At 41.0% G+C, this 20,854-nt stretch overlaps 1 protein-coding gene across 2 annotated transcripts; it reads right to left on the bottom strand.

The window, feature by feature from the left end:
* Positions 1 to 11,135: 11,135 nt before the first annotated feature.
* Positions 11,136 to 20,213, bottom strand: cox4i2 (cytochrome c oxidase subunit 4I2). Of its 2 annotated transcripts, none has more exons than XM_069708376.1 (5): positions 20,076 to 20,213; positions 15,047 to 15,155; positions 13,809 to 13,973; positions 12,643 to 12,774; positions 11,136 to 11,517 (listed from the first exon to the last, which is right to left on the bottom strand). In XM_069708376.1, the coding sequence occupies exons 2-5, from the start codon at positions 15,153 to 15,155 to the stop codon at positions 11,384 to 11,386; spliced, it is 540 nt and encodes a 179-aa protein (XP_069564477.1). In that variant the 5' UTR covers positions 20,076 to 20,213; the 3' UTR covers positions 11,136 to 11,383. The 2 variants fall into 2 exon arrangements, with proteins under 2 accessions (XP_069564477.1, XP_069564478.1); XM_069708377.1 differs by having other exon boundaries at positions 11,137 to 11,517; positions 15,053 to 15,155; positions 20,076 to 20,211.
* Between the last annotated feature and the right edge of the window lie 641 nt (positions 20,214 to 20,854).

Here is a 20,854-nt window from a genome sequence, read left to right on the forward strand (position 1 = left end):
ATCACTTGATCTTTTAGGAATGTTTATAAATAATCAATAATTGTGCCAATAAACATATCAGAATGCAGCATTTCAGTCCAAACCTGAAAGTCTTCAGTTTCTCTTCTCTGACAAAGAAAAGCAGCAAATGTGAAACTGCAACCAGCGAATATTTTACATTTTAGCTCCAAAAATAACTGAAACAATCCTGGATTTGTGAAATACCTGCAGAAATGTTAAAATATGCAAATTAAATGCTGTGTAGACAACATTTATTCAGTAAATTAGACCTCTAAAAACACGTTGGATGTCTTTTCAACTGACCTAATGATCTAAATACTTTTTGCATGGTGAGTTGTAGTTTTAAGTCAAATTAAATATGTTTCATTTTTATATTTGATCTAAACTTGCTGCACACGTCGTCTCTGTCAGGATAAGAAATATAAAATAATGTCACTGCTTTATTGTCTATTAAGGAACAACAACTCTGGCAAATGATGAGCAACACTGGAAAAAATGGAGTAGAAGACTGAAAAATATTTCATTAGTAATTTAAAGAACGTACAATTTCCAAACAATACATGTTTTAGTTTTATATGTCAGAATAAATGTGACAGTTCGCCTTCAAATCATCAGTAAAAACTCAAATGAATTATTTCTCAGTTGTTTAGATTGTAAACAACAACAGTGAGATTAACAGTGTTAAACGAAGCTGCTTTCAGCCATGTTGGTTGTTGCTGCGTAGTAACTGTGATGATGATGTCATCGGTATGATGTCATCGAGTCCTGCCATCGTCACAAAGTGGAGTTTTTGAACTCTAACTTTGTCTGTTTCCAGCTTCTCTCTTTGATTTGTTTGAGTGATTACGTCTCCGTCCTTTCACCCTCTCCATCCTGTCTCTGAGTGTTTCCAGTAACACCCCACCCCCCCACCCCCACCCTCTTGATTGACCTCTGACTAACACCAGACATCTGAATTCGTCATTCTCACATTCGTTCCAAGTAAAATCTCCTGATTTAAAAGAAGCACAGATCCTGTTTACTGAGGACAACAGCAGTGAGTCAGTGGGCCGAGTCCAGCGCAGCTGATCTGCTGTTGTGTTTGTGCAGTTTAGAGTCTGACTGGCGCCCCCCTGTGGCAAGAGGCAGACACTGCTGCGTTGTAGGAGCTGATTTCCAGGAAATTATTTTAGTGGGTGGTGATGAGGGTCCTGCCAGAGACGGGTGGGCTGTAGCAGTGTGGAGGCGGGGCTTACAGCATCAACACAGGTGGTTTTGGGGGGGTTTGTTGCTGGTTGTGCTGTTGATGGATGGATGGAAACTTCCCCACATGAAGCTGTGGGCTGTGACAGTCATACAGAGAGTTCAGCCTGTCGGAGACATCGAGACCTTTACAAGAAGGGAATCCACCTCTGAACCCACCGCTGGCCTGTTTATGGTTTCTGCTCTGAATGGGGTGTTTTGGTGCTCGTGGGGTTTTTGTCACATTTGAATACATCTCACACATCGAACACCCCGGTGTTAACCACAGACCGAAAGAGTTCGCAGCTTCAGGTCTGTAATATGGTTCTGATCCAGAAGTGTCTTCAGCTGCAATACCAGCGAGTGCCACTAGAGGTCGGCTCCAAAAAGCCTCCGGCTCCATAGACTCCCATTCAACTTCTCTCATCAAATCCAAAGTGAATAAAATGTGTCCATCAGTTATCTCGGTGTTGTTAGCTAAAGTCACTCCTTCTTATTAGTTTTCTGGAGGTCCATCTGAAAATAATCCCTCATTCATTAGAAAAGAAGATTCAAGAAGACCTGGTTTTGGGGGCGTGTCTGTTTGATTGACAGGCCTGTGGTGCAGTCAGGTTACAGCTATCGGTGGGCGGGACGTAGTATTGTCAGGTTTCCGATCAGATCGGTCAGATCCACCGCTGGCTCCTCCCCCAGCTCGTCCAAATATGGTCACTTCCTGTTCCAGACTGCTCGAATTTTGTCGGATTGACCGTGGAAGAGAGAACAGTCTGTATGAGCAGCGCCCTCTTGTGGTACTCATTGACGTCGGAAATCAAAACTTTCTCTAAGCCTCCAGTTCACGAGTCGTGACGTGTTTGCAGAAAGGTCAGAGGTCATGGAAGTTCATGTTTGGTTGGAAGTTGAGCTAACATGTAATTTTAGTCATGTAGAGCTAAAACAAAGAAAAGAAAAAAAATCTTCATTTGGTTTTATTAGCATGTTTGTGTTTAGACCTTTAGTTCATAGTCATTTATTTGAAGACATTAATCATTGATGTTCAGGTGGAAAACCAAGCTGACCAAATTGCTTTGCTACTATTTAGTATTAAAAAATGGCAAATACTCGATTTTTGTGAATCTCATTCATCAGCATCAGTGAGCCAGTGTAGCTTTTTACTGTAAATAGGCACAACTTAGGCACCAAGTCCAGGGAGATGAAATGTAAATATTACATGTTTATATCTGAGATCTGCGCTGCAGTAACTGGACGACCTGCATGTGAGGCATTTAGAGGACATCTGTACATTTTACCTCCAGAAAATAACCTGTTACACTCTCCTCATGAAAACTAATGTACAAATTTGTACCTTTTCTTTTTGTAAAATGGGATTTTTATAAAACTTGTATATCATTCAGGAACCAGTATCGGAGCCAGTATGGAACATTTTTTAACAATAACCAGCTCTAATTAAGGCACAGTGTAATTTGTCAATTATTAAACATTAAAAGTGCTGAATTATTTAGTAGAAAATGAACATGGGACTAAAGAGAGCTGTGAACAGGAGAGGATCTTTGTCAGGGTGTAGTGAAGGTGAACTTTGGACATCATCTCCAGCTGCTTTTGGTTTGAGCTCCCATCAGACCACCTTGTCTGAGGGTATATGTCCTCTCGGTCAGCAGCAGCAACATGTCCCAACATGGGAGTGTGTCAGGTGTCCTTCACCATCAGGAGGTGCAGTCGTGCTCTCTGCACACACATTCCTCACATTGTTTCATTTCACAAGAAAGGAGGGGCGGCGGCCAGAAGACAAACACTGACTCACATTACATGATCTACAGCGGTGTATAATCACACCACGTCATTATTTCATTATTCATTTCGTTAACTGGACTCACTCGTGTCTCTGTTATTTACAACGGTGAGGTCTCATTAAGTGCTTTATAACGGAGGCCTGGAGGAAAGCCAAATCCCCTCTTTGTCTGTCTGGTCACCTCATTATCTATTAAATACACACTGCAGTGTAACGGAAAAGGAAACCACTTAAGTAAACTTCGAGTTTGAGATCTTTTAAAGTTCCGATTTTATTTGTACAAGTTAAACCTGAATGAGAGATGAAGCGCTGAAAAAAGTGGAAAGCATTTAAAGTCCGAGATCATCATTGCTTATTACACACTTGACTTCAGAGGACATAACCATAAGTACTAGTTTTCCCCTCCCTTACTAATCCAGACTGTTTTTAAAAGTGTTCGTAGCTTCAGGTCTGTAAAATGGTTCTGATCCAGAAGTGTCTTCAGCTGCAATACCAGCGAGTGCCACTAGAGGTCGGCTCCAAAAAGCCTCCGGCTCCATAGACTCCCATTCAACTTCTCTCATCAAATCCAAAGTGAATAAAATGTGTCCATCAGTTATCTCGGTGTTGTTAGATAAAGTCACTCCTTCTTATTAGTTTTCTGGAGGTCCATCTGAAAATAATCCCTCATTCATTAGAAAAGAAGATTCAAGAAGACCTGGTTTTGGGGGCGTGTCTGTTTGATTGACAGGTCTGTGGTGCAGTCAGGTTACAGCTATCGGTGGGCGGGACGTAGTATCGTCAGGTTTCCAATCAGATCGGTCAGATCCACCTCTGGCTCCTCCCCCAGCTCGTCCAAATATGGTCACTTCCTGCTCCAAACCGCTCCGAACTAACAAGATGGTGACGGACAGAATCTGAACTGGAGGATTCATAACGTTCACAAACCAACGATGACATCACTGATGGTTGATGATGTCACTGATGGTTTTAACCTTTTACTTGTGTTTGTTCCTCTTAGGAGCGCTTCGCGGAGATCTTCGGGCAGGACGCGGCGGCCGAGAGCCGGAGGTCTCATGAGAGCTTCAAGAAGTGGCTGCTGGTCGGGATGACGGTGGTGACCGGCGTCGTGGTCGGATCGCTCTTCGCCCAGAAGCGCCTGTGAGGGCACCACCCTCCTAACCCCCCCACCCCCAACCCCTCCTCCACCCACCTCCTTCATCACCCTCCACACTAAAATGAAGATCTCATCAGAACTGTTGATGATGTTACCCCCCCCCCCCTCCACCGTCATGCATCCCTCAGCGGACTGAGCAACCTCACATGTTGTTGGACTTCTGAGAAAAGAGAGTTCTTAGTATTCTTGTGTTGATCTTATTCCAGTGTGATGAAGGCGTGTTTCCTCTGAACCAGCTGTTCTTCTCCTTCCTGTATGTTTGCATTAGTTTTAACAAATTTCTGTTTCCCGTCTTCGTCCTCCGAGAACGGGCTGAAACCGAGAGCGTCGGCGTGACGCGGGGGGGTCTCGTCTCGAAGCTTTTGTGCGTGCCATATGCAGAGTGGAAGCAGCCAATCACTTACAGTATGACGTCATCATCGCTCCATCTTTCACGCTAGATTTAAAAAAACGACTCGAGCAGATTCCAGTCGACAGAAACACGGAGTCTTAAACTTCAACTGACGAACGGGGAAACAAAAATCCTCTTTGTGTTTTTGTTTTTTTTGTATTTCTGAACCATTAAAAGTCCCACTGCCACTGCTGCTCTGTGCTTTATGCTCCATAACGTAGTCTGATCCTGGATCAGTGTAACCGCAGGTCACAGTAGCTGGAGGACGCAGCAGATTCTGTAGCAGCAGGAGAAACAGCATGAAGGAGTCTCAAACCTTCACCGTCTCGTCGTTTGGATGTTTGGATGTAAAGCTGGTGTTTGTTCACACTTTATTTTAACATCCCCATCATTTTAAAGCGCGTGAAGACGTTTAAAACATTATAACTCTGCTGTTGTTCAGCTGTGAGCAGATGAAAGGATGTTTTTTTAAGCGTCAGTAGCAGACTGAGATTTGTTTTATTGATCACAGTCAATTCTTCACTCAAAGACTTACTGGAGCTTTCAGCTGCACGTCACGGCCTTCATCTGCAGACTGAGCACCAAACAAGTATCATGATCATTTAATAATGGGGGTTTTAATGAATTCATATACATATTAATGAATATTTAATATATATATGATCCTATACATCACATAGAGGGGAATTAACTCATTTACTGTCTGTTCCAGTTACAGAGAAGTTAAATTCACTGGAAAAAAAAACAACACTTTAATTAACTCTAACAAACGTCCTTGAATCTGTTTACAACTTCTATTTTATACACAATGCATTGTTCACAATCTACAACAATGTTGGTTAATAATTAATTATCAAAACCGACATAAAAGTCAGTCGGCTGGGGGATTAAAATAATGTGTCAGGAGTTATTTTAAGTGATTATTTTGCAATAAAAATCCTAATCGTGCTGCAGTGTTGGAACAGAAGAGTGTTTCTGCTGTTTGGTTTTGGTGTTTGATTTTTTTGATTTTTGAGCCGCGAGTCCACTCAGACGTGTTGGCAGCTTTTCTGGAGACGTGTGCAGCCGACAGACGGACCAGCTGTCCGTCAGGAGCAGCTGTCCGTCAAGAGGCGCTGCGGTTCCGCATCACGTCGTCTCTGACTTCACTTTGATGAGAGAACGTTCACGTCCTGTCTGTTTACCGCCTTCAGCCAATCAGCGACTGTCAGCGGCATCTCATCTCATCTCATCATCTCATCTCATCTCATCTCATCTCATCTCATCTCATCATCTCATCTCATCTCATCTCATCTCATCTCATCTCATCTCATCTCATCATCTCATCTCATCTCATCATCTCATCTCATCTCATCTCATCATCTCATCTCATCTCATCATCTCATCTCATCATCTCATCTCATCTCATCATCTCATCTCATCTCATCTCATCATCTCATCATCTCATCTCATCATCTCATCTCATCTCATCATCTCATCATCTCATCTCATCTCATCATCTCATCTCATCTCATCATCTCATCATCTCATCTCATCATCTCATCTCATCATCTCATCATCTCATCTCATCATCTCATCTCATCATCTCATCATCTCATCTCATCTCATCATCTCATCATCTCATCTCACACACTTCAATTTATACACGCATTGCTTTTCACAGTCAACCTCCATGTCTTCCTCCCTCCCTCCTCTTCCTCCTCCTCCCTTCCTCCTCTTTCTTCCTCCTCCCTCTCTTCCCCAGACATCTCGGATCTGTCAAACCTCTATCCGTCTCTCCTCCTTCCAGCTCCACCTCTTCCTCCCGTGGTCCCCCGGCTGTCACCGCACGTAGTCACGTGTGTCAGTCACAGCTGGCCCACCTGTTTCTCTCACACACACACACACACACACACACACACACACACACCACACACACACACACACACACACACACACACACACACACACACACACACACACACACACACACACACACACACACACACACACACACACAGCTCGGCACGTATGCACACTAGTAACACACCTGCCAGTCAGATGTAGTCCACGGGGGGGAGCGGGGATGGGGGGACCTCGTCTTTGTTTCTAAACATCCATCCATCTTTAATTTAAAGCTAGTGTGTGTATGTGTGTGTGTGTGTGTGTGTGTGTGTGTGTGTGTGTGTGTGTGTGTGTGTGTGTGTGTGTGTGTGTGTGTGTGTGTGTGTGTGTGTGTGTGTTGAGGGTGGTTCACGCTTCAACAACTGGCAGCTCGGGTTTTTTTATTCCCAGGAAGGAGGAGGGATGTTTCCCAAAAAAACTTCCCACCGCTTCACAACTTGATCTCATCCCAACAAACAACACACTAAACAACAACACACTAAACAACAACACACTAAACAACACATTAAACAACAACACACTAAACAACACACTAAACAACAACACACTAAACAACAACACACTAAACAACACATTAAACAACAACACACTAAACAACACATTAAACAACAACACACTAAACAACAACACATTAAACAACAACACACTAAACAACACATTAAACAACAACACACTAAACAACAACACACTAAACAACAACAACACACTAAACAACACATTAAACAACAACACACTAAACAACAACACACTAAACAACAACACACTAAACAACACACTAAACAACAACACACTAAACAACAACACACTAAACAACACATTAAACAACAACACACTAAACAACAACACACTAAACAACAACACATTAAACAACAACACATTAAACAACAACACACTAAACAACAACACATTAAACAACACTAAACAACAACAACACACTAAACAACAACACACTAAACAACACATTAAACAACAACACACTAAACAACAACACATTAAACAACAACACACTAAACAACAACAACACATTAAACAACAACACACTAAACAACAACACACTAAACAACAACACACTAAACAACAACACACTAAACAACAACAACAACACTAAACAACAACAACACACTAAACAACAACACATTAAACAACAACACACTAAACAACAACAACACTAAACAACAACAACACTAAACAATAACACACTAAACAACAACACGAAACAACAACACACGAAACAACAACAACACTAAACAACAACACACTAAATAACAACAACACACTAAACAACAACAACACGTTACAGCTCAACGCAGCATCAACAGGACAGCTCACGGGGAACTGAGTGTAAAATAATCCAACAAACCATCCAGGTGTCCGTCTGACATCCTTCATCACATCCTACATCCTTCATCACATCCTACATCCTTCATCACATCCTTCATCACATCCTACATCCTTCATCACATCCTTCATCACATCCTACATCCTTCATCACATCCTACATCCTTCATCACATCCTTCATCACATCCTACATCCTTCATCACATCCTACATCCTTCATCACATCCTTCATCACATCCTACATCCTTCATCACATCCTTCATCCTTCATCACATCCTTCACCACATCCTTCATCACATCCTTCATCACATCCTACATCCTTCATCACATCCTTCATCACATCCTACATCCTTCATCACATCCTACATCCTTCATCACATCCTTCATCCTTCGTCCTACATCCTTCATCACATCCTACATCCTTCACCACATCCTTCACCACATCCTTCATCACATTCTTCATCACATTCTTCATCACATCCTTCATCACATCCTTCATCACATCCTTCATCACATTCTTCATCACATCCTTCATCACATCCTTCATCACATCCTACATCCTTCATCACATCCTACATTCTTCATCACATTCTTCATCACGTCCTACATCCTTCATCACGTCCTACATCCTTCATCACATCCTTCATCCTTCATCACATCCTTCATCACGTCCTTCATCACATCCTTCATCACATCCTACATCCTTCATCACATCCTTCATCCTTCATCACATCCTTCATCACATCCTACATCCTTCATCACATCCTTCATCACGTCCTACATCCTTCATCACATCCTTCATCCTTCATCACATCCTTCATCACATCCTTCATCCTTCATCACATCCTACATCCTTCATCACATCCTTCATCCTTCATCACATCCTTCATCCTTCATCACATCCTTCATCCTTCATCACATCCTTCATCCTTCATCACATCCTACATCCTACATCACATCCTTCATCACATCCTCACGCTGCCTCCATCTTCACTCTCATCCGTCTCCAGCACTTTGTCCTTCACACTAACACACACATTTCTCCTTCTGAAGTCCTGATTGTTATCCTTTCAACTAATACTTCACCAAATAAAATAATAATAAAAAGCAGCGTTGATTATGGATCAGTATCGTCCTCTGAAGTGTGCTGAGCATCTTGTTGCCCTCGTACATTCCAGTACAGTATATTTCTATTTTTCTAGTGTACGCCCCATCGAGAAGCTGCTCGCAGGCTGTTCTCTGTTTCAAGCTCTCTTCCTATCAATTAGGTGTGTGTGTGTGTGTGTGTGTGTGTGTGTGTGTGTGTGTGTGTGTGTGTGTGTGTGTGTGTGTGTGTGTGTGTGTGTGGGGCGAAATGTTCCTGAAGGAGGCACAAGTGAAGGAAGTGCAGCAGCATTGGCACGACCCTATATATATATATATATATATATATATATATATATGCTAGTTATTTAAACTGATTAGAATAGTCTGTTAGCTTAGTGACATATTTAAGAAGAACAGAACTGATGGCTTTTATTTATATTTGGTGTAAAAAGCATCATTGTGCCCCTTCAAATGGCCTTAAACTCCATCTTTGCATTGATGTGCATTTGTCAGTTGTGGTTTTTTTGTTTTTTTTGTATTTTTTTTTATTGGACCGCTACGAGACAAGGAAATGCAAATAAAAGGACGATGATATTTTCAACAACAACAGCAACAACAAAAAAGAAGTTGGTCCTTTGTGCATTCTTGTTGGGTACAAAATAAAAAATGTGCAACCATGTCTGGTTTGTATGTCTTTAGAATGCCATTGTAAAGTTTTAAATTACATTGAACCTAATAAAACCCAATGTTGGAAGATGCACTGTCTGTCTGGTCTTTTTCCCCGAGTCTTGGTGTTCCAGAACGAGAGCATGAAGAGTCGTTAGGACACGTTGTTTAATATTTAAGTAGGCTTATTACCAGAAGCTGAAATCAAGACAGAACTTTTTTTTCTTTTTTTTTTGTCCCAAATGAGAAAGTTGATGAGAGGAAATGACAGTTCAGCATGTTTAAAAAAAGATCAGCGATAATGTAATGAAAGAAAAAAAAGCAGATTTCAATCAAATATTTAGTTTCAAGTTCTATATGAAGGTATTTTTGTCTCTTTATGCAACAAAACAAAAAAAACAAAAAAATTGAGAGCAAATTGCAATCAAAAATCTACTTTGTAAGTAAAAATAAATACATTTGCTGTCATTTTTGTTAGTTTCGGTCACAGAATGAAGAGTTTTACTTACAAAACGAGAATTTTGGGCTGCAAATGGAAAACCTTTGTGAGATGAGTTAGGTGTAGTGGGCGGGGCTTACGCTGGAAACGGGAGTTCCTATTGGTGGACTGACTCAGCGCCACACAGCGTAGTTGTACACACTCTGCGTGTGTTATTGGGGTACAGATAACTTATAACTCATAACTTATAGCTATAAACTCAAGTCAAAGCATAAGTCTTAATATAAAAGCAGTATTCTAAGAGAAATAGAGGATGCTGGTGGTTCAGGCAGTAATTTATGACTGTAACTATGTCAGATTACTTTAGAATAAGTTCTATACCTTTAAATATTATTTACAACAATTAATCCAGATGTAGTTTTCATGATCATTTTGCCAGCCAACCTTGTTATATGTGTTGCTGCTGTTAATCTTTAGAGGCCAGAGGACGATTTCATTTCATCTTTTAACATTCATCTTGATAACTTCATTTTTTTAAAGCAGTTTTTTCAGCTGCAGGTTTGTTTGCACCGCCAAATATTTGGTGCAATAAAGTGGTTGAAGAAAAATGTGCACCAAGAAATTTTAATTACTGCATTCAATTTTAATATGCACAAATATTATCAGCAAAATGGAGTCATTTGAGCAGACTGTACCCTGTAGTGTTAAATATTATTAGTACTTATGATACCAATTTAATTACATTTCACTGATTTACAGTTTTATTTTCAGACTACCAATCTTGTAAAGCAATTTCTAATATTTTCTTCACGCAAATGAACTAAATCTAAATATTTCAACCTGTTTTGAATTTAAATTAGAAATATATTTCAGAAATAAGTGTCTGAGTTTGGACACATGCAACAATAATCCACTAGAGACATAACTTTATAAAATACATAAATTAAGAAAGGTTTTCAGTGTAATACATTGAAATTAAGGTTGAAATTACTGCTGTGGCAGATAATAACTAAAACTATGAGACTTCGATGCTTTAGATTAAACACAGTTGGGTAAAAAGTGACGATATTTCCCTCTAAACTGTTGAGTAGAAGTGTGATGGGGCAGAAACTGGAAGTACTGTACTTTTACATAAATCACTAATCCTCATAATAAAGAAGCGGGACACAGATGTAAAGCCAAACTTTATTATTATTATTATTATTATTATTATGAGGTCACACCAGGACGGACTCGGTTATCGCTGTGCGGTTGGAGAGGAGGAGACCGACTGCAGAGTGGATTCCTCCGGAAGACGCTGACAGCCGATGAGCTCCATCTTTTAGTGGTTTTGACAGTCACGATACAACATTTAAAACCCACACTGACTCCAGCTGCAGCCTCTGAAGGAGACGGAGGCGCCTCCGCCTCTCTTTACTTCCACTGGCCCTTCTCATAGTCCCACTTGGCTGCGAAGCCCTCGATGGGGTTCACCTGCATGTCCAGCATCCTCTGCAGCTGCTTGCCCTGCCACTCGTCGCTGAAGGTCCGAGGGTGCGCCGGGTAGACTGGAGACAGAAACCGAGACAGAGACAGGGACAGAGACGGAGACAGAGATGGAGACAGAGATGGAGACAGAGACAGAGACGGAGAATGAATCATCTTCAACACAAGTTTTTACATATATTCAATAAGGAAGATCTCTGATCTCGCGTGAATGAATCCTGCTGTTATCTTCCGCTTCCCCACGCTGTCAGATCACTCATTCATTATCTCTCTGCCCGCGATTTTGAGCCAATCAGTTTCTAATCTAGTAATTCTGCCATTCAGACCTTCTGATGTTCAACCCTCCTCCTCCTCCTCCTCCTCCTCCTCCTCCTCCTCCTCCTCCTCCTCATCACCACCGGATTCATCTGTTTTTTCAGAGAATCGCCATCGAAGTTCCCATCAGTCACCTGTGGTCTCCGTCACCCCAACCGGTGGAGGCAGATGACCTCTGACCTCTGAACCTGGAGCTATCGGATGATGAGTCCTGTTAACGGGAAGTTTTTCCTTCCTGCTGTTGAAGGTTTTTCTTCCTGTAAAAGGGATCTTTTATTTATGAATTTTTTTGTCCTCCCAGCTGTCGCTCATGTGGGATTTTTTTGGGGTTCCTTAAGTGCCCTGAGATGTCTTCTAGTATTATTTAATGCAACATAAACACAAATTTCAAAAGTCATATACTCCCCTCTTGGCTCCAGGGGTCCTGTCCTGTCTCCTACATCCATCGGGGACATCGCTCTATGGAGTGACCTCACACTGTTGGAGTCTAACTGTCATTACTTCAATAAATGGTTTTCCGCTCACAATGATCTCCTTATTGAAATGATGGTCCAAAAATCAGGCAGTCACACCTGTATTCGACCAACCAAACCCAATATGACTCGTTATATTACAGACACCGAGATGAGTCGCTTCTGTGGTTCTGGTCCTGTTCATGTTGGCCCACTGGGAGACTGAAAGGGGAACCGGTGGCATCATTAACGCTGTGAGTTCCAGCTGTGCTTTTTCTGCTTTGCCGGGTCAACATGTCAGCTGGCAGAAGTGTGAGTGGAGTTCAGGACCGTCAGACGTCCTCCTCTGATCCTCTTTGACGGAACCGTCGCCGTCACATTAAACCGAGACAGACGGGTTTGTCAGACAGATTATTTTACCGTAGACACTCTGCCACCAGACCACCAGGCCGGTGATGCCGAAGAAGAAGAATATGCCCCCGATGACGGTCTTCCACTCCGCTGACGGCTGCTTCATCTCCGGGTAGGTCTGGCAGAACATGAGCCGGTACACTGCAGACGGGTGAGAGGAGTCTTTTATTCATTTAATACGCAAATCTCTCTCCTTCCTCTTCCCTGAACCATCAGTGATGATGGAGGTCATTCAGCTGCAGTCTTTTTCTATTTGCATGTGACAGCTTTTTATCTCTGCATGTGCTTCCTGTCTGTATCTCTGCTGTTGTTATCAGAATAAAAGCCAAATTATATACAAAAATGAAAATAAATAAAAGAGGAGTACTTGCTCCTTCTTCTCTCCTGTTTTGATGTCAGTAGTGGAACAAGTATTCAGATTGTTTATAAAAGTTAAAGTCCTCCATTCTACGTTTTTATTATCAGCGGAATTTAATTAAAGTATCAAAAGTAAAAATATGTGTTCTGCAGTAAAATATCCTCTGAGATTATCATTAAACTATACTGTAACATAATGACCCTTTTTAGTATCTCAAATCTTGACTTAACTACCTCAGTCCCATTTCTTTAAGGGATGGAGGGCAGCGGTCATGTATTCCTCCAAATGCAGCGCTTTAAGATGAGCAACAAAACGTGGAAACGCTCCATAAAATAAACAGGTCTTTTTTTCCCCTTTTTTTTCTAAGAACATTTTTGTAATCTGAAAGTTCATCTTTGAGGTAATAAAGTTCATTCTGGTTCAAACAGTTTGAATAAAGCATCAATATCTCTGTGATACACTATTTTGTCATCATACTGAATATTTCCATAAAACTGTTAATCAACACTGACAAACGTATTTATATATATCTATCAAATTTAAGCAAATTTGGGATACTGTTGAAGCAACAAGTGGCGTCCCATTTATGTGAAGCCCTTCACCTTTCGGTCTGTTCTGGAGGGCCGCTACCAGTAGAGGGCGCTACCACATGAGGGGCGGGGCCACAGGATGTCACTATGATGTCATACATTACTATCCAGGTACACTTTGCTCTGAGTTGAGTAGCAGTACAAACTTAAATCAACTCCGGATACTTGAGTACGTGAACATGAACACGAAGTGCCGGTCGTGTGTTGATGTGTTTGAGTGAACCTACAGCCGATCTTCTCCTCTTTGCTCAGCTGACCCCACGGTCCTCTCTCCTTCTGCTTCAGCCTCCTGTCGGCGTCAGTCAGGACGTCTTTGAAGGGTCTGTCCGGCAGCGGGTTGTCGGTCCGGTCGATGTACATGGGCTTGGACATGTCCACCACGTCGGACGTCTCTGGAGGGAAAGAGTCCATTTAGGAACCAAATACTGAAACCGGTAAGAGTTCTTATACAGGACATACTGGGCGCTGAATTTGATATATTATACTTATTACTTGATGCACTTTTGAGCAGGTCTCTGCTGTTCTGTTATTGTCTTCTGATTATATGTTTCATGTATGTTTTTAGCTCCATATTATAATTATGTGTTCAGGAATTTGACGAATGAATTAACCTTGAATCTTTTGCAAATGGAAAACATCTACAGATAACCACAAGGGGGCCTTCTGTCTACATGAGTGTGCGGTCACGGTGGTGCAGCAGCGCCATCTGCTGGTGGGGACACACATCGGTCCTCACAATCACAATACAAAAACACAACAATACAAAAACACAGAACATCACAAACTCACATTGGAGTTTAAATCCGGCTTCATCTACACCTGCGAGACTTTTCTACGTCCTCCATCTTTGTCAGTTTCTACAAACAACCTCACTAATAGGCTCCTCTTAAGGTAAGAGTCTTAAAACAAACCTTGGATGCTTCCACCAAAGTTTATGAAATCATAACATTTTGTGACGCTGGCAGGCTAAAGTAGGCTACATGAAGGAAATGTAAAAATTGTCCTGTGTAGTTTATGTTATTAAAAATGGTTTCCTCTATTTGTTCCTCTTAAATACAGATTTAATATGGAGAAACCATTTTTGTTCAATAGTTGCTAATAAAGTAAAGTATCGGTGGATAAAAGTAAGATTAAAAAAAAAGTAGTATTAGACCCTTTTAAATGTCACAATAAGGAAATAGGTCAAATTATCGATGGTTCAGTTCCATTAAGTTTCCCAGAAATATTGGACCGTGCGTGAACAAAACCAGAACCGACCTAAAGGGAATGCAGCCTTCATTAACACCTGTGATTCCCTGCTGTGACGATTCAAGATGTCCGCAGTGAAAACAGACGCAAGTCAACTGCGTCACTAACTTTGCACCACTTATTCAACTTTTATTGGTTCTTAAAATAGTTTGATAAACGTCCCATGTCCTCCTGAAAGCATGAAGTCCAAGAGGAAGAAGTTAAAACGCATCGGTACCGGTACCGTGGCTGTGGCTCGCCATCCTCGCGCTGCTGCTGGTGGTCAGGGCAGCCACGGCGCGCCGGGCCAGGAGGCTCCCCACGCACCCTGTAGTCAAGCGCAGCATCTGGAAACATGTAAGTGTGCAAGTTTATGACATATGCCTTCATGTCAGGTGATACTTTGTGCTGTACTAATTACTGTTTATACTATTTTGACTATTTTCAATGCATTTTAGAAAAGCAGGACTTTAAAAAAAAAATTATTTCAGCCTTGCAAGATTTTTAAGAAAACTAGGAGACAAAAGGAAAAAATACAATATTGTACACTAAATCTTTTACATGAAACTGTTACTATGGGCTAAATACACACATGTGTGTTACACAGCAGCACAATAGGCCTCTAAAGATCAAACCAGCTGCTGTTGTCTACTGAAAAGCTCCATAAAAGAGGAGAATCCACTGCAACAGGAGGGAAGTTGACCAGATTTGGAGCATTATAGACAAACCTCTGTGCCCACAATACAGAGTCCTGGATGTTGGGACAGACAGGAGTCAGTCTTATACTGGGACAGAAGTTTTTCCAGACCATTAAACAGTTTACAGACAAACAGGATTCATTTTAAATCAGTTTCATAGCAAACATGGAGCCCGTGTGGAGAGGAGAGGATTGGACTGATGTGCTCTCTTGTTTTTGAGTGATACCAAATTAGGTAGGTAGGTAGGTAGGTAGTTACTTTATTAATCCCTGAGGGGAAATTTTTTTGCTACAGCAGCATACAGAAGCAATAAGATAATAATAGAAATAATAGAATAAAATAATAGAATAGAATAGAATAGAATAGAATAGAATAGAATAGAATAGAATAGAATAGAATAGAATAGAATAGAATAGAATAATATAATAATAGAAAAGCAATAAAATAAAATAGCAGTAAAAAATATAAATATAAAATATAAAATGCACAGTATATACAGTACAGTATATATCTCTATATATTATATACAAACAAACCAAGAAACACAGTCAACAGTGTTATTATATATATATTTTGCCAGAGGTGAGTTATTGTACAGTCTTATTGTAGTGGACAGGAATGATCTCCTGTATCAGGAATGATCTCCTGTATCAGGAATGATCTCCTGTATCTGGAATGATCTCCTGTATCTGGAATGATCTCCTGTATCAGGAATGATCTCCTGTATCAGGAATGATCTCCTGTATCAGGAATGATCTCCTGTATCTGGAATGATCTCCTGTATCTGGAATGATCTCCTGTATCTGGAATGATCTCCTGTATCAGGAATGATCTCCTGTATCTGGAATGATCTCCTGTATCTGGAATGATCTCCTGTATCAGGAATGATCTCCTGTATCTGGAATGATCTCCTGTATCAGGAATGATCTCCTGTATCAGGAATGATCTCCTGTATCTGGAATGATCTCCTGTATCTGGAATGATCTCCTGTATCAGGAATGATCTCCTGTATCTGGAATGATCTCCTGTATCAGGAATGATCTCCTGTATCAGGAATGATCTCCTGTATCTGGAATGATCTCCTGTATCAGGAATGATCTCCTGTATCAGGAATGATCTCCTGTATCTGGAATGATCTCCTGTATCTGGAATGATCTCCTGTATCTGGAATGATCTCCTGTATCAGGAATGATCTCCTGTATCTGGAATGATCTCCTGTATCTGGAATGATCTCCTGTATCAGGAATGATCTCCTGTATCAGGAATGATCTCCTGTATCAGGAATGATCTCCTGCATCGGTCCTTGTGACAGCGGAGCTGGAGGAGTCTTTTGGAGAACGTCCTCCTCTGTCCCTGCAGCAGGTGGAGAGGGTGGTCAGGATTATCCAAGATGGATAATAGTTTGTTCAGCGTCCTCCTCTCCACCTCCTTTTCCAGACTATCCAGTTTGTAGCCGATGATGGAAATTATAAAGAGATCATAAAGGTATGGATGACTTTCTCCAGATCAGAGGGGCAGAGATTTGATCTGAATTTGGACAAAGCTGATTGAAACTTTATTCATTGGTTTGTTTGTCGAAAATGATCAAATATAACTTTCAAGATTTTTTTGCATCAGCTTTAACAAAAGCGAACGATGTTCCAACATGGAGAGTGATGACGTCGGACATGATGAGGTCACAGCTGTATAACAGCTGGAGGAGGTTTGCAGTTATCCAGGTTAAGTCTTGCAGACAGTTGTTAGTTGTAATTGGTGATCAGTGATGTTATTTTAAGAGGAGGGAAATCTGTGCATCCTTCATATAGAATGATGATAAGAAAAATATGAGATGCATGTAAACAAAGAGCACGACTGTACCAATTATTGAACAGGAGAGGGGGAGCCCACAGAACATGGAGGTTGATGATGAAGAGTAAATCTACTTAAATAAAGATCAGAGGCATGCTGGCAGTTTATTTAAGATGAGAAAATCTTCATACGTAATAAGTAATATTTATCAGCTGTTAGTTTGCCATCTGCTTGTAAATGAAAAAAAGAGCCGATTTCAAATAGTTGCTCTTCTGCCCTCAAAATTTTTTTTTCTTATTTGTTCTGAGACTTTTTGATCAAGAAAACTGAACTGAAAACATCAATCGCAGGACATCTTTTGCTAATTTAGTTTTATGGTAATACAGTACATAGTTTTAAGATCTTGTTCTGCATATTTTCCATTCCTTTTTATTTATTTATAAAATTCTTTATACATTGAATCTGTCCTCACCACCTAAAGCTGCCTTGACGAATTATCAAAAGTTATCATCTCAGTTTAATAAACTTCTTTCAAATGATCTAGTATGGATGGAAGAATACTACAATAAGACATTTATTCATAACAGAGGTGAGACTGAATGAAGTGTTAAAGATTTCCAAAAGCACAAAGAAACATACTTTTTTTTGTTATGTGTTTGGGATAATTGCTTAAAATGATTAATGTCAGCTGCCTTCAGTAAAGCTGCTGAATAATTATAAAAAGTAATGGAAATTGTTGAAGCAGAGTTGAATTTAACTTGTATTCATATGGCAGATGTTTTTTTTATAATCGTAAATAGAAAGTTTAGTTTCATTTTCCCTTTGGTTCTCCACCTTTTTTCTGAGCACTAGTTTTGTTTACAAGTACAACATCTAACTGAACAGTAAATGCGAAGCCAACATGAAGTATTATTTAATTGCAAAGTAAATCTCATCGCTAAACAGGACGAAAGCGTTTACTGCTCTCAGAAGAGCGTTAAGAAAGCAGCAATAAGTGCAACCAAACACGGAAGAAATTAAAAGTCTATGAGGTCATTTTTGAATAAACACATGTTCACGCACTCTATTTATATTTAACGACTCTTTACTCCTCATTATGTTTAATAATGCAGTAGGATGAACATTTAATTGGCTGTGGATTTTCCTTTAATAGTTAACTGGACTCACTCGTGTCTCTGTTATTTACAACGGTGAGGTCTCATTAAGTGCTTTATAACGGAGGCCTGGAGGAAAGCCAAATCCCCTCTTTGTCTGTCTGGTCACCTCATTATCTATTAAATACACACTGCAGTGTAACGGAAAAGGAAACCACTTAAGTAAACTTCGAGTTTGAGATCTTTTAAAGTTCCGATTTTATTTGTACAAGTTAAACCTGAATGAGAGATGAAGCGCTGAAAAAAGTGGAAAGCATTTAAAGTCCGAGATCATCATTGCTTATTACACACTTGACTTCAGAGGACATAACCATAAGTACTAGTTTTCCCCTCCCTTACTAATCCAGACTGTTTTTAAAAGAGTTCATAGCTTCAGGTCTGAAAAATGGTTCTGATCCAGAAGTGTCTTCAGCTGCAATACCAGCGAGTGCCACTAGAGGTCGGCTCCAAAAAGCCTCCGGCTCCATAGACTCCCATTCAACTTCTCTCATCAAATCCAAAGTGAATAAAATGTGTCCATCAGTTATCTCGGTGTTGTTAGCTAAAGTCACTCCTTCTTATTAGTTTTCTGGAGGTCCATCTGAAAATAATCCCTCATTCATTAGAAAAGAAGATTCAAGAAGACCTGTTTTTGGGGGCGTGTCTGTTTGATTGACAGGCCTGTGGTGCAGTCAGGTTACAGCTATCGGTGGGCGGGACGTAGTATTGTCAGGTTTCCGATCAGATCGGTCAGATCCAGCGCTGGCTCCTCCCCCAGCTCGTCCAAATATGGTCACTTCCTGCTCCAAACTTAAACCAAGTCTTTACACTAAAATGTGATCAGTTATGTTACACTGACTTACTTTTTGTCCCCACAATTTGACTGTGTAAACAGATTAATGTCCCCACAACACGCTACCAACACACATTCACACTGACAACTCTTTAGAGGTCACAGTGAGGCGCTGCAGTCACTCCCATGGTCTACAGTTCAAACTGGTCCTCACACACACACACACACACACACACACACACACACACACACACACACACACACACACACACACACACAGTGAAAATGGTGGATATTGGCTGCAAGTCAATTTAAGAGTCTGAGCTGACCTTCTGAGACGGAGAGAAGTAAACTGAAACATTAAATCTGCTTTACAAACACCTGTTTGATGAAATAAGAGTCTGAGTTTCAGCTCCATGTTTCCTAGAAATCCTTTTCAAAGCAGAAGAGAAGCTGCTGAAACGATTGTTTGCACCCAATGAGGAATATCACCGAGTTTCCATGTTTACATTTTTCAACAAGTGTTTTTATTCCTGCAAAGACCAAAACCTGCACAGAATCGTATTTAACCGCTTCACAAGGCTTTTTTTTCTGCAAAAATACAACAGAATTTTATGTATTTTTTTTGCTTCCTTCTGATATACTGAAACAGCTGCTGCACACTTATATCATTCTAGGAATCTCTCAGCTCAATCTGTCATCATCTTTCCTGCACGTCCGCCGCTCTCCCTCAGCGTGAGGGGTTGGAGGGATGGGGGGAGGTGGAGGGGGGTCCATCCCGTCGTCTTTTTTCCCCCTGAAATGCTGCTTTCTAACAAATCTGCTTATTTGATTGATGCAAAGACAGATACTCACAGTAGTCGTAAGATTAGAAGATGCAACTGCAAAGGACCAAATCCTAAAAACAAAAGGTGTTTTTCGGCCTTGTTTCCTGTTTCGTCTCAGCTCTTATCGCCACATAATACTGAGCAGGAACCAAACAGTGGGCGGGTGAGAGGGAGGGACGGAGGGAGGGAGGAAGAGAGACGCACCAAACTAGTACAAGTAAACAGTGGAGGAAAGTATGTGATAGGACGGGCAGAAAGAGAGAGTGGACTGAATTCAACGCGCAGAACAAAGGACACAAGGTCACTTTCTGTGTCGTCTTCTTCCTCTCAACTCTGTAACTTCGTACTCAGACAGCAGAGACGCCTCCGGTTGCTTTAGGTGAGGTCACATTAGGACACGGAGGTTTGTGGGTCTACAGAGATAAATTACCACCGTTTACAGCCCAGACTAAAGCCTCCTTCGAGTGCAGCTTGGACCCGAGCCACCTTTTATCCCAGAGCGGGTTGGCAGCGAGCCCGGGGGCTTGTGGGTGGTGTGTGTGGTGCACAAGTTGGCCAACGGTCAGGAGAACGGGGGTCGTATAAGGACAGAGCCGTCGGCAGTAACTCCACACTGCCGGCTGAGGCAACCTGAAAGCCTTCGACCCGGATCACAAATCACAGCTCAGTTTTAACCTACAAGCAGTTATTTCTTATGGGACACAGTTTTTATAGCACTTTTTCAGCTTTACAGTAACTCTGACTAAACTTCAGAAAATGAAGTCAAGTTTAATAAAGTTTGAGATATTGAAGGAGTCATTCAGCTGC

This window comes from Brachyistius frenatus, unplaced genomic scaffold (genome assembly GCF_029030835.1).
Source record: "Brachyistius frenatus isolate BFR_SWC_R1_liver_20210118 unplaced genomic scaffold, ASM2903083v1 Contig_75, whole genome shotgun sequence".
NCBI lineage: Eukaryota > Metazoa > Chordata > Actinopteri > Embiotocidae > Brachyistius > Brachyistius frenatus.